Source organism: Tachypleus tridentatus, chromosome 1 (assembly GCF_004210375.1).
Source record: "Tachypleus tridentatus isolate NWPU-2018 chromosome 1, ASM421037v1, whole genome shotgun sequence".
NCBI lineage: Eukaryota > Metazoa > Arthropoda > Merostomata > Xiphosura > Limulidae > Tachypleus > Tachypleus tridentatus.
The window spans coordinates 39,398,518-39,414,796 of record NC_134825.1 but is presented as its reverse complement, the minus strand read 5'-3'; the positions used below and the strand labels follow the sequence as shown (position 1 = coordinate 39,414,796).

The window sequence follows — 16,279 nt, the reverse complement described above, 5'->3', positions numbered from 1 at the left end:
TCAAGCACAATGATACACAATAAACAATCTGTATTTTACCCAATGTAGGTATCGAAATTTTACTTTTAGCTTTGTAACCTTTTAAGACTTACCACTGAGCCACCGAGAGGAATTATAAATGATCTCCACTGTATTACATTTAATAATCTTTAAATGGGCATTCTTTCTTCAATTACAATGAGATTTTGTGGTCACTGATACCAACCCACAACATCCAGATTATTGTGAATGAACTTCTCAATTATTAAAAAAAAAAAGTACTAGACAGCATAAACTTGGTAACTAACGTTACATGCAGTCTCTCTAACTATCAGTGGGATTCCTATTGAGTCCTACTTCTATCACCCACCAGGGAGGAATTACTTCTACCACGCAGGTATTAAGCCTTAAATAATAAGTAAAGTAATGTTTGCCATTATGACTAAACTTTTGAACTAAATTCTCGTATTTATATTTTATTTCATTAAGAATTAAATTATCTTCTGTAGTAAGACGTTATCAATGAACGTTCTATATCACTTTCCAAACTATCTAACAACTTAAGAAACTATTTATTTTGTTTGTTTTTAGATAAGCACAAAGCTACACAGTGGGCTATCTGTGCCAATCAAAGGTATTCAAATCTGATTTTTAGAGTTGTAAAATCGCTGAGCCACTGAGCACTTGATTTGTGTTTGTTTTAGAATTTTACGCCTAGCTACATGAGGGCTATCTGCGCTAGCCGTTCCTAACTTAACTAGAAGGAAAGCAGCTAGTCATCACCACCCACCGCCAACTCTTGGGTCTCTTTTACCAACGGGTAGTGGAATTGATGTCACATTATAATGCCCCTACGGCTGAAGGGGCGAGCATGTTTGGTGTGATGGGCATTCGAGTCCATGGCCTTCAGATTACGAGTCTAGCGCCCCGTACCACCTGTCCGTGCTAGGCTACAGATGAGCGTGAATGACTATCAAGTATTCACTAAAATTGCTACCTATCATTGGAATAGTAAAATTGTTTTTGCTAAACTTTTCATCATTCCTGACTTGTGAGGTGTTAAACCTCATACAGGGCCTGGCATGGCCAAGCGTGTTAAGGCGTGCGACTCATAATCCCCATCGCGCCAAACATGTTCGCTTTTTCAGCCGTGGGGGCGTTATTATGTGACGGTCAATCCCACTATTCATTGGTAAAAGAGTAGCCCAAGAGTTGGCGGTGGGTGGTGATGACTAGCTGCCTTCCCTCTAGTCTTATACCTCTAAATTAGGGACGGCTAGCATAGATAGCTCTCGAGTAGCTTTGTGCGAAATTTAAAAACAAAACCTCATACTGTGATGTTATTGATTCAAATGTTTTGCATGTTGGATTTTAAAATCGATCTTTAGTTTCAGCTTAACACTAACAGATTTTTCTTTATTCAATATGCATGTAGTGCTTACAAATCCTGTTTGTTAAAATTATATAATCACAACAAACTTCATATACATGCCCCCCTTGGAGGGCTTTCTTATGCAAGACTAGCGAATTGGAGGTTAAGACTGATAGATGGTGTATCCCCACTGCAATGTGGGTTCTACATCCACAGTCACCTCCAAAACCTAGGATACATTTTGTAATCCCACATTGTAGCTTTTACCCTAAGATCCTTTTTTTTTTAAATGTGCAGTATATTTTTTTAAAGGTTTTTTTAAAAATTTCATGTTAATACGTTTTGGTTTATGGCTTGAAAATTTTATAGTTATAATATAATTAATTAAAAGTTGGAATTTGCTGTTTTTAATGCAGTCCTTCCTCATGATTTTATTTATTCATTTAACTTCAGTTAAATATAATTATTTAATTTCACTAATATATATATATATATATCAGTCTAATGCTAGTAAAATACATAGATTGTTTTTGGACACCATCTGACATTCTTACTATGAAAACAAAATAAGAACTGTTAAACACAGTTATTATAATCTGTTTATTTACATACAGAATATGCAACAGTAAAAGGCACTTCTTAATTTTCTTGTATTTTTTATGGCCTGTGAGTGATATTATATACATTTGAGATATAACTACCAAAATATTGATCAAAAATGCTAAAAAAAGGTACACCAGCTTTCATTCACAGGACAAGAACAATTAACATGCAAATACCTTCACCATAAAAAAATTGCACAAAAATAAGCTACCCAAAACCCAAATCTACACCCCAAAAGGTTTACTATTATCACAATAAAGTGTACATGAAGGTAACCAGGTTAATGGAAGTCTACAGAAATTGCTAATTGTTCTATCACTTCTCTCTTCATTTGGCACACCAACAAACAAATTCATGTCTGTCTATTAAACACCTTTTTTTTCTGAGGTACCTGAAATGGTAATCTGTTTCAACCATAATCTTTATGTCACTGAAGTAGACATATACTCCATATTATATATAAACAAGCTTTATCTACCCAATGTAGAACTGATATTCTTTGATGGTACGTAGGGAAATGGATTGTAGTTTTCTGTAATGATTAGTGATAAGTTATTCATTTTCATTTCTCAAGTAGATTCTGTAGCTTTACTTTACACAAACAAACATAACCACTTCTATTCAACAAAGCATAAACAATGGAAACCAAAGGGTTGTTTTAATAATGTAACTTTCAGTTCTCTCGGTACAGTTATTAGTGCTCAGCAAATAAATGAAATTCCTATTAGTTTTCAATTATGAAAATAATCACCAACAACAAATTTATATTATTATTTAATATGTACATTTTGATAAGTGTTAAAGAACTGAGTGCTGTTGAGGGTGTCACTCAAAGAGAAGAATTCAGAGTCATTGATCTCATCATTACCTACCTTATCCCAAATATACAGGGCTTATAGCAAAAAAATATCATAAAAAGAAAATAAACATAATACCTTTTGACTGTTCAACTATGTACTGAAAATTAAAAAAATATTAAATGATATTTTTTCTGACTGAATGGTAAGAGTTTGCATCTCAGACTACCCTGGAGCCTGTAAGTGACAGAAACACAGAGACATGCTCTTATTTCCAAATGCATCTTCTAGAATGCATATCTACCAGTTTCATAACAACAAGAATTGTCACATTGGTAGAAACAATTGGTAGACTCCAAATTATCTGTTTTTCTTTTCCATTATTTTTGTCTTTTTTTTTAATGATCTAACTAGAATAATTCATAATTGGGACTAATTACAAATACTGAATCAATATGATAAACTGATAATTGCTCAGCATTAATTATCTTACACTAATCTGATAACATACCAAACTATGAACTAGGGTTTACCTAGTAACACATTTATAATTATAATTCCTATTTTAACTCCCATTATAATTTGGTCAAAGTTAAAAAAAACAATATAAGTGGCTATAATAAAAATCTGCTCTTCCATTAATAAAGCAGTATTTAACAGATAGACTAAAACATGTAACAAGCCATAAAACATAAGGGCAATAAGATTTCTCCTAATAGTGGGACATCGGACTTGAAAATCCAGTATAATAAAATGAGTTTTAGCTCGTCTTCTTTTGACTGATTAAATTAATAGGTTGTAGTTAAACACTGGTAAAAATTACAGAAATAATGCTTTTGCTGCCCTGGGTTCAGAAAACAAAATTATGTAATATCAGTACTTTAATTTCTACTATAATGTGCATGTCTGTGTGAAAAAACTATTAAATAATGACTATAAACACTAACTCCTGTGTGTGTGTGTGTATTATAATAATGGGATTATTTAATTAATAAATTACTCTAAAAAAATAAAACTACAGCTGCAATTACTTTTAAGTATAAAAATGTTTGAAAAAGAATTGCATAAGCAAACATGTATAAATAGATTTTGATTTTCCCCCCTTGTGTTATTAACATACACAGCTGTAACAGTCAATATCATTATTTTACTTAGATTGATTGAAAACTATATGTAATCACAAATGTAATTTATAAAAAATAAAATTCACTTTCTAAATAAATTTAAATTGGATAACGTTTACTACAAAAGTAACAATGCATACAACATAATTCTTTAAAAAATTCTTTCTTTCTTTCACATGGAAACAAGCCTTAATAATGACAACTACAAGCAACTCCACAACACAATAATTCCTGAGCAGTTAAAATCAGTAACAAAAACACAAAAGACTAAACTCATATATATATATACATATCTTGTCACACTGCTCTTATATCTTTTTTTTTTCTTCTGTTATTTTTACATAAGGCATTCTGTAAATATTTCTATGCCTACCTTTATCACAAAACTCATAATATACAATCATATCAACTGGTACACTTTCCACAAATCTTTGTATGATACCAGTATGAATAATATAAGTCAAAAGCAGTGCTGCTTAACAAGACAAGGTTAGTTCCTCTGTGTTGTAAAAAATGCTATATTTTGCAAGTAATAGTAAAACATGTCATAAATGTTTAATAAACTTGCTAAAACAAGCTAGTTATAAAAATAAGCACTACACTCAACTACTTCACACTTACTAATTAATTGCATGTTCTAACACTATTACAAGAATTATATTATCCAACATGAAAGTGGAGCTAATATGATATTTGGAATTTGTCTGAAAATTATAACACTTCACCCCAAGTTTTGTCAGTAAGTGGTGTACCATAATTAATAGATAAGTTTGTTTTAGAAAAAAAAAGGGTACCATAGTGGAAATAGTATTAAATGGCATATTTCAATCTTAGTGTTATTAATTAACTTCACATACTAAAACTTTCCATGTTGTAGAAAACATCTGATTATTTCTCTTGATACAGAAAATTAAAATATTTCAGATTTTAAAATACATTATAAATCATAGGATTTTTTATCAACTATAACATCTAATGTTGCTATTGTTAACCAGGCATGTAATATTTTATTACTTATATATGGTCAAGGAATAAGTTCTTTGAAGGAAAATATCTAAGTTTAAGGTCACTTCAATTCAGGGTGCTTAAAAAGAATCTGATTCAAGAGAAGTCAATGAATTAAGAGTTTACAATAGAATTTTTTAAAATATGAGGTCAAGCAGAACCTGCATATGTGAAAAGTTTGTGCTGAATCCAACTTTCTGTAAACTATTTCAAATATAATTATTTTATTTAAAGAACATGTGATTTATAAATTAGTAATTGTTAACCTAACCAGTTTATTACTGGCCTGCTGTAGTGCCAAGAGAGATCCATATCACTTGTAGGCCAATTTGTAACTCACAACTATTTAAAATATAAAATGTATATACACATACAGGTGGAGCAGCATATGTAACAAGTGCATTACCTAGATATATATGATCTGAAACAAACAAATCGTTTCTTAAAAAATAAAGACAAATTTCAAACTTAAGTGGAAGGGAAGATCTGATGAGACAAAAAGAGTAAAAGTGTTTGTGTGTGGGATGGGTACAACTCTTTACAAATTAGTAATTACCCGAGAAAGAAATCTATAACACAAATATATTAATTTAATATGTATGAATTACCATATTTTGATAATGACAAGTATTAATATTTACTACTTTATATTTGGAAGTAAATGGAGAAAAACAATCTGATATTTCTGGTGTCATGGCTGGGTCAAAATAGATGAGAAGGGATAAGTCTGTAACCTGTATGACAGGATGTCTTGAACAGGAAAATACACACACACAAAACAAAAAAAAAGAAATACTAAAACCCTGCTATTTTGCTTGACCAAGTGAGAAAAGTCTTATAATGATTAAAAGAAAAATAGAATTGGTAAGACCAAAAATGGAAAGTGAAATCCAGGATTATATAAAACCATCTTACAAGAATGAGAATAGATTTGTAAACTCTTAGTAACGAACCAAATCTAACTTTTCATCCACTAAAGAATATCATATATTATACCAAAACCATAATTTTTGGCACATGGTTTCAAATGCAGTGAAAAGGGCCATAATTTGTGACAGAAGAGAAGGAATCTACTTGAGACAAACCATATTGTCATTACAGAACTTCATACAACAGCTGAATAAATCTCAGAGGTAAACATAAAATTATATATGTGAAACTGTAGAATCAGTAACAGAGAAATAAAACTGAAATTACCCTAAATTATGGCAAAAATACGTTGATAATGGAAAAAAAGTTGTCAGTATCTTCAACATGGGGAAAAGATTAAGTAAAAGGAACACACAAGTAACAAGACAGAATGCCACAACATAGGGAAGCTATACAATTTTCAACAGTAGTAGAACCTCATTCATGAAAAATGTCCAAAGAAGGATTTTGAAAAGAAACTGCAATAAGATAAGCAACAGAAAATCTCCAGTCATTTTCTTCAATCTGTGATTGCTGAGAAGCCAGCTCTGAGGTAAAAAAAAAAATCAGATTTAACCTGAACTGCAGGAAGAAGATAAAAAGTTTATAAAGTCCTCAATAATAATTGCAAATTTTAAATAGTAAGGTCATACTTTTTTGAAGTATAAACCTCAAAATTCATTAGAGTCAAGAAATTATATACCCAAAAGGGTATAAACAGAAAGAAAGACTTACAAAAAATATAATGTAAGCAAAATTACAAATAAAGCACAAAAAAGGCAAAGTAAACTGCAAGAATAGTATGAAATAATGATGGATTCAATAATTGGAAGTACTGCAAGAGAACACTGTTACTGACATGAAGACACTACAAACAAAAAGATGTGATGTGGGTACTAATAGCTTAGAAATGGAAGAAGAAATTGGACAACAATAGCAAATAATCAAAGTCTTTGGTATAACCATGAAAAATTAATTTTAGTAATAAGAGAAACACATTGTCTGAATTTCCACTTGAAGGATGTGCTATATTGTCCATATTACACACTTTATTATCTATGTATTAAGATATACTTTTGAGTTCTCCTTGCAACATAAAATGATTTAAAACATAGAATTTAGTTTCTGAATTTTAAGTTGGTATACCAGTTTAGAATAACATACCAGAATATATGAATTTTGTTACCATGTGAAAAATAAATAACAGGATAATATGCATCTGTTGTAAAAATATTCTGCAAAGCACACTAGCTATAGGAAAATAAATTAGAATCTGATATTGCTTTTTGTGTAACTTAAAAAACCAGTAAACTATATGAAAAATGCATGTATTTAGTTCAATGCTTCCTATGTAATTAGTGAAGACTGGTTAACAGTTTATCAATTATAAGTTTCATGTTGTAGTTTCTCTGAATAAAAAAATTGAAGCATACATCCTACCAAACTTAAATTAGATAGTGTACCAAGACTAGAAGTATCTTACAGCTTCTGAAACTTGTTGGGAAACATGAATACCTTAACATCATCTATACATTTGTGTATGTGTGTGCAAAATATCACATTTGTAACTTAACTACAAATTCTCCAAGTTTTCAAACATAACAACAAGAACAAGTTTCCTAACTCTGATTGAGTCTTTATCAATTCACTCAGGAAAAATTTGTTTTAAAGATGTTCAGAAGAAATTGAGTGAAATATGAAAAAGAAAATACTAATTACATAATACAAGAAATCATAAACAAGATTCATGTACTACCCTCAAACAGTGGCCTTTTGACATCAAATTATTTGATTGTATGGCAGTTTATGAGAACATGTAATATTTAGAGGTTTAAGTGTTCATGACCATAAAGAAAATTTAAAACTGGCATATATTACAGAGTTTACTATATTGCAGTTGTATGCAATGTTGAATGAGACTTATTTATGGAAGCCAAAGATGATTTAATAACTCAAGGCACATTAGATGTAAACAATGTGACAAAATATCTTCATTGTTAGTGTAGCCATTGTTTTTAATAAAAAAATATTTTATATTCGTAAAATTCCCTTCAGTTAAAACTATAATACAACATTAACTTTCTGGTGCAAACATATACTTTTTCATACTATGATGCAAAATACTAAACTTCCAAAATATTTAACAATTCAGGAGGGATAATTTTCATATTTCATGAAATTATATACTAAACAGTACATTCCAAAATTCATATACATTTGACAGTAACATTCAATCCTATAGTAGTAAAGTAGTAATTAGTCTTTACTAAGATCCACATTTGTACTGTTAATACATATCTGACAAAACTTAGATTAGAATACATTTATCAATATTATTTCAATAAAGATTAAATTTATTGCTTTGATACACACATATCAAACTTTCTTTAGCACATAGTTTAAGAATGATTTGAATATACATATTACATCATATCTAATATTTGGTTTCGAGTTTGTTACTTTGCTACTACAATCGTTTTAATTAAATGACATGCTAAGACTTTAGACCATATTAGTTTCAATATACTGAACAATGACCAGTATTACTCAAATAGCAGTACATGTGTCTTTTAACAACAACAAAAAGTCTTCCTGTGGTTAAAAGTCTTGGCATATAATTTACTCCTTTGCTCACTCATGATATAAGTTTCAAAAAGAAATGTACTTTACAAGAAAAAGAACAACAACAATGTAGTATGTTATCCCCTGTGGACAAATGATACAATGGTGAACAGAAAGCTTGCACTCTGTAGCCATAATACTTAGAATGTCATGTGGTTTTACATTCAGTGGCTAAATATATCTGAAGTTATGACTACATTAAAATGACACAAGTTTTGAAGGCACCTTTTAAGAAGTACTCTCTTTCCTTGGTTCTTACATTATGATAACATTAGCAAGAAGTCACCAAACTCCTGACCTGGTTACTTCACTTTTAAAGCTGTTTAAAATTACAGCCATGTCAGTACATTGTCTTTGTTAGAGGTTAGAAGAGACTCCATATCAGAGAGCAGTTCTTCTGTGATTTCTTCCTAAGTAGAAGAGAACCAATGAAACGACATACTTACAACTATCTTGTAACTAAAAACAGTAAGTTTTGATTATGCCATATTTAAATGGCTAAAAATCTTCAATAAAAATTACAGTTAATAATAATTATTCTTAATTATGAGTGACAAGCAAACAATAAAAATCCACTCTGTGTTAGGAAATGATTCTGGCAACCTTGCTGTTAATAGTGTTTAACCTTTAGCCAAAATATAAAGATTGAAATGGATAGCATTTGAGGTGAAAATAGGAAGTTGGGGGGAGAGGTGCCGACTAAGTCATTTCTCTTCTAAAGCTCTAAAACATGAACTATTCTGCACAACATTTAAGTATATGCTACATATTAGAGAAAAGTTACAACCAGTTGTGACATCAACTAGAATTCTATAATCTTAAGCAACTTTATGTAAGAAGGTAAAATATTTACCATGATCGTCACTCACAAATCCAACTAACTAGGAAAATATAGTTGTAATTTTAATTTTGCCAGATGCATGCTAGTTTTTGCATATAATGGTAATGCATCTCTAGCTATCTTATAATATTGTTTCAGTTCCCCTTGTTTCATGTAGCTAGAGGATTCTTAGAAATTTTCTTAACTAGGTGGTCTGAACCTTCCCTTGACTCACCCTCGTTTCAACCTCTGACTACAAACAGACTTGATACTGAAGTATTTTCTATATTACAAAAATTAATTAAATTTAGACCACTTAGTTAGAACATATGCATACCTCAAAACATTAAGTTTTGGTAATGGCACATTTCTATGCTGTACAAATTGGGAAAAGTTAGAATACTTAACTAATACATATATATAACACTAAGTTTTGAAAATACCATACTTTTAAGTTATTATAGAATTTAATAAACTTGGCATACATAAAGAAATGTGTATATTATATTCACACACACACAGTTTTCATGTTTCACATTCTTTGATCCTTGTCACATATTATATTTTCTAAATAAAATACAAGATTTCTCAAAAACCAAATGGTTCTGATTTAGCTTCAACATACAAATTTATTTTCCCATTTAATATATATCTCCATTCTTCTTTCTTTTATAAATAGTTACCACAATTACATTTACTCATACTTGGATTCAGTAACTGGATATGTGGCAATATTATGTAGTTTCTTTGATGAAGACTTTTCTGTGACTATACTCAGTATGATAATTAGCATTTACAATAAACTCAAAAATCCTGATATTGAAATTTTCCCAACAGCAGTTTAAATTGCTTCTTAATCAACTGCTAGGTGACATTCAAACAGCTGTTAAGGACAATAAAGAGAAGCTCACAAGTCAGGAACATTATGCTAAAGTACTACTTTTTATTAAGAGATTGTCAAACAGTGTGAAAACAAAGTGTGTGTTTTTTCCAATACATACACCTCAAAGTAAAATGTATAACTGTCAATAAATCATAAATAACTACTTCAACAAGAAGAAAACCTAACATCAAGCCAGCTATAAGCAAGTACAATAAGATAATTTTCAATATGGTCTGGAAAGCTTTTACTTTGATTATCATATCTTAAATTCTTTACATGATTAGCCACTAAACTTACCTGTATGCTGGGTACTAAATCATCAGAATCCATAGTGTCATTTCCTAGGTTTAGGTTTGTATTCTGTAGCACTTCCATGTTGATGTCACCTCCTGCCTGTTGCCCAATGTCTGTAAAGAATTAACTTTTGTTTTACTAACTTACAACCTCAAATTAATGAATATTTTATTTATTTATTTCTGCAATTAAGAACATTTTTATTCATTTATGTATATCAAACAACTTGTGTGTTTTCCTTGTCTTTTTTTTTTCCTTTCCTGAAATAAACTACTTAAAATATAAAGAAATTATTAAAGATACTCTAGGGAAAAAACAACAACAAAAAACGAACATATGGTCATCATTAAATCATATGACTTTTATCATGCAACCAAAATATTGTTCAGAAACTTTCTTTCCAATATATAACAATTTCTTTGATATTTTAAGATTTTATCACCCAGTTTTCTTTGGCTAAGTACCTGTTGGAGAAACCAAATTTTACAGTATTTTAAAACTAAAAGTGACTGTGAACACTACCTGGTTATTCAGAGGGATATAACCTTCTAAATGTCATTTGAACCTATAAGTAAATGCTCACCTCCACCATCCATTACATCCTCTAAGCTTCCTAGGAAGTTTTCAGGAGTGTGAGGTACACTGTAATTGGTACCAAGACCAAGCCCACTGTCCTCACTTCCCTGACGGGCATGTTGATTAGAATTTCCCAGAAATGGATCTATGCCAGATGTACAAACAGGAATCATATCCACAGTGTTTCCTGGTGGAGATTTTGGAATAACAGAATTTTCTTCCCCCAGAGTCCTTCTTAACATCATTTCCTGTGATAGAAAAATATATATAAAATCCATTATTAAGTGCCAAACACAATAACCTCAAAGAGAAACTTAGTGAAGAGGTAATATGATACCAAGAGTGACCATTTTATCAACAGAACAATACATCAGTTGTAGCACATGGTCAAGATATGAAAATATATATAATACAATATAACACCATGCTCTTTACTAACAAAGCCTGGATACATCTATGCATCATCAAAAGCTCTTGTCTTTCTCATTGTGTCAAAAACTGCATAAATCTGTATCACAACAATATATTCACACAGATCTATACCACAACACCAGAATACTGAGCTAAGCCATATACAGGTCAAGGCTTGGATAGATTAAAACTACAAAAGAAACAGCAAGTCTCTAAAATCCTTTATTCAGAAAATATATATTTATCTGAAACACCTGGTATAAATCTGAATAAATTTTTGTATGTATTTTTAACTAATGAACTAGAGTACAGGCAGCTAGTCAACAACACCCAGTGCCAACTCTTGGGCTTTATTAATCACCCATACCCATGATTCCAAAGTGAAGAATACTATTTTCGTTTTTTTTTTTTTATTTCAGCAGTGGAACCTGGACATACATACCCAGATACAAAGTTTGGCACACTAATAACTAAGCCTTGACCCTTGAGTAGATCTGGCTACAAAACGTTTAACTAAAATATAAATTACTAGGTATTAACAATGCTTCATTTACAAAACAAAATCAAATATGTTTTGACAACTTTATACTAATTATCATGATGCACCAACATTAACCAATAAAACTGCAAAAGTGTGTTAAATATATCTGAAGTAACTTATCCACATTAAGTTTTGCATAGTAAGTTGTTTTTTTTATAAACCACAACCTACTGAACAATTAGCTTCAATACCACCTACTAAATCAATGAATTACAGAAAAATATTAAGACATTTGAATTCCTTTGTGAAAAGATAATTGTTTAGCATGTAATAGTAAAATACTAAGTGGGTGGTTGATTAGGTTAAACCAGATAAGGTATGATGTATAAATGTTTCACAATTTTGATAATTGACTTATTTGTGTAGAGGGTACTTGTTAAAGTGTAATCTATACTTACTTTATGTGATAACAAAACTCCTATTTGTTATGATTAGAAAGTAAGAAACGAATGCTATCAGTGAAGAACTTCCCACAAAAAATGTCAGCAACCACAACTGCTATTACACTCATTTACAGTTTACAAGTTTCTATTTAAATAACATAACCAAGTAATTCACCAATTTTTCTGTTTCGCACATAAATTCAAGAAAGTTAAGTACACACATTGCATATTGTTGCAAGTTTCTACTTCTTAACAAACAAAATAAATTCAACCATGTCACTGAAGTATTACAATAAAACAGAGTATATTTAATGTTGTATTCAACTTAATAAAAGGGTTTCTTTGGATATGAAACAATTTTACTCCAAAACACAAAGAAATGTTAAAAACTATATATACATATATATTACTACTGTTAGCTGTTTAAGAAGCAAAACATTTCTCAGTCACCTAATTAGTTGATTAACATAAATAATTAAAGTTGTTGTCATTACATTTGACTCACTTCTAACTATTACAATATTTCCAATATTCTTTCTATTCCATCTCTACATTTCTTCCATCTATTGTTCCATCTATTCCTGTCTTAATGTCTCATCCAAACGTTTTATTTTTACAGACCTATTATCTCTCTAAATTGAACTGTAACACTCACTATTAATTCTCTCTGTGTATCCTAGCCTTCCATTTATCAAACTTACCAGTAACTCACTATTAATGATTTTATATGATCATACCAGCATATTACTATGCAACATACTGATATTTCATACAAAATATATTTGTTTATTGAAAATAAATCACCGACTGACCAGTTCTTAAAGTTACAAAAATAATACATTAGTTTCAAAACTTGGTTACTTTAACTTGGTTTTAATAATATGCTATCTGAAACACTTGTAATTTAATGGTAAGTAATAAAGCATTATGTTTAAAACACATAATTATTAAGCAGTGAAGGTAATAATAAACAAATCTACTGGTAAATGTCAAAACATTTAAGTAATATGATGAATAACAATCAACACAATAAAAAGAAAAACAGATTATTGTGAACTGAAATTCCTTTGTCATACAAAATACAAGTACACTGAATATAAATTATTTTGCTGTTGCCAGCTGTGCTGTATACTTAATCAGATTAACCAGTAATGCAGCTGTTACATACTTACCTGTAGATTTTCAGTTATTTTTTAAACTTGATCAGATCTACAAGGAGATAAGTTTTTTATTTCTATTCACCAAGTATTAAATCATTTTACTCTAACCATACTCCAACACCAAAATACTTATCATGCTCTAAATTTGGTTTCATATTTGTCAGAAAACTGTTATGTGGAATAAAAAAGTGAATATATACATGTGCCAAAAAATTATGGCCTTATAACTCTTAGTTAAAACTGTTAACACAAATCTACAAATAATGAATTACATTTCCTTTTCTATCTCATAGAAAGTATCAATTTATTATACAAAAACCTGATTAAATGTAGCACAAACACATTTATTTGACTGGATTCATTACTAATCATGCAATTAATAAGTATTCAGTATGTCACATATCACTAGTCGGTGGCCCAAAGTATGAACAGTTTAAGAGAAAAGGCTTTATATAGGTTACTGTTGTGTTCTATTGAGTTTTGAAGTAGAAAATGTACAGCTATTCCATTTCTAAATTGCTATGGGAACTTTACTTGATAGATAGTTGGAAAGTGATCAAAAGCTCAAAAAATAACAGTATATACATTTGCTATAATCAACAACTACAACTAATAAGTTTATGACAGTTTCAGGTTAACATAACAATTTAATTGAGATTACTCTGAAATTTAAGCTAGATGGTTACTTGTTTCTTAAAAATAATTTATGACCAGTTTCTGTATATAGGTCCTCCTGAAAGAATATATGAAAACAAGTGTAGCTTATTTCAAAATAAAAGTGATATTTTTCCACTTTAACCAAATTTAGCATATTTGTTCTATACATAACAGCACTTACTTTAATACTATTGACTAACCCAATGATCACATAGGCTAAACCATGTAGAGGAATTGACTTTAGTGCCAAGCTTCCATAACATTGATTTTTAATGCTACTTAAAGCTTAATGGAGTACAATACAACTTGACTTTAGATAATAGGTATACTAATGATACTTTCTTAAATATTAGTGAATAAGTACCTCTCTAAATTAAACTTATGTACAAAATTTAAAAATATAGTTTTTATAATAAATGTCTTAACAACACATCTTTCATTACAAAAATCTGGACAGCATTGTTCACAAATTTTAGAACTGTATAGTTTAAGTGTGATGCAATTGAAAAATAGGAACAATTTAATAGACACATCTGCAAGTAAATAATTATGGTTTTCTGTTTTATCTTCTAGGAAGTAATAACTTACCATTAGCAAACATGGTTAAAGGTAGCAAAGCTTTCAGAAGTGAAGAAGTATGTTATACCAAATCATCAATATAAATGTAGAAAAATTCTGCAAAAATGGTTGAAGCTGATTTCCCACACATTTCAAAAAACTGGTTTTTGTGATTTTTTTATAATTGCAAGCTCAGAAAGTTTAGATTCAATATGTTAATTTTTTTCAAAATGTAAACAATCAACTAAGTCTCTTGAAATCTCAGCTTAAATATAAAATATCTATTTTACAATGCCTTACAACTACTAACTCATGGGGCAAAATTTGTAAATTAGAAATAAAAATAATGACCATTTTACAACAGTTTCTTTACTTGTAGTTGATGTTGGGAGGGTTTATTCACAGTACATACGTAACAGGCATACTTCGAATAATTTTTTTTCAGTTTATTTATAACCTTCTTATTAGTATTCTGTAATGTGCAGTTTAACCTTGCTGTTCCATCTTCCACAGAATACATCATTTATTAAATACCATCATAAAAATTTGCAATACCAACATACAACAGACATACAGTTGAGAAAGAGAGATAAACAAATATGTTAGTAAAAGATTAACATTAAGCTTTATTAATATTAAATTAGTTTTATATTGTAGCACAAAATCCTGGAACTCACATTAAGCATGGAATTTCCAAGGGAGGTCGGCTGCAAAGCACAAGAGACAGTATTTAGTTTGGAAGAACACAGATACTCATTATAAAAAGAATCTAATTTTTCACTTATAAAATAAGTTTCCTTAGGGGAATAAAAAATAGCACAGTAAAATAATCCTCTCTCTCTAACAGTGGCTTTCTTTTTAATACATACTAAAATTTATTGTTTAAGAGTTAAATTTGAATTAAATAAAACTGGCAAAATTTTAATATTTTTTTTCCATTTCAAACTTTATTAAAATATACAAAATTTAAAGGTAGGATTATAAACAACTTTTATAGAAAGCACAACTAAAAAAAATTAATTTTATTTGCAAATGCAATTTAGATAAATACTTATATTAACATTTTTTCAAATATTCCCCTAGCTAATTTCAAAATACAGATTTATTTGTTTTTCATTCATCTGTTTAATACCTATCCCAATTAATGACCAATCTTGCATGACCTGTTAAATTTCTTTCATTAAACAATTCAACATGATTAATCATGTGCCCTCTACCAGGATAGTCCTAGTTCAGTAATTTTCAAAATCGTAAACTCTGCACATCAGAGCTGATAGCTCACCTAATTACCTTTGTTGTGGAAAAAGAAATTGAGAAATATTGTAACAATTAAAGGGAGACAGGAAATGGTAAAGGTAAATACCTATTTGAATTTCATTTAAAAATTATAAAAATGTTAGTTTCAAATAAAAACTCAACTATAACCACAACTTTTCAGCTAGATGTAAGAGGTAGAGAGGTGTCTGCCAATTATAAATCAATCAAAAATATAGACTTCTGGATAGATTTCAATTAAAAACCATAAATAGATAAAGGAATTGAATGAACAGAGTTTATTAGAATAAAGATTAAAAACATCACAGCA

The 16,279-nt window shown here is 29.7% G+C and overlaps 1 protein-coding gene across 1 annotated transcript in view; it reads right to left on the bottom strand.

Moving 5' to 3' along the window:
- Positions 1-1,932: 1,932 nt before the first annotated feature.
- Positions 1,933-16,279, bottom strand: part of LOC143246524 (transcriptional coactivator YAP1-like) — a 63,485-nt gene continuing 49,138 nt past the window's right edge. Inside the window, 4 exon segments of the mRNA XM_076493388.1 lie at positions 1,933-8,821; positions 10,412-10,521; positions 10,992-11,232; positions 15,372-15,401. Coding sequence (XP_076349503.1) covers positions 8,741-8,821; positions 10,412-10,521; positions 10,992-11,232; positions 15,372-15,401 — 462 coding nt within the window. The 3' untranslated portion in view covers positions 1,933-8,740.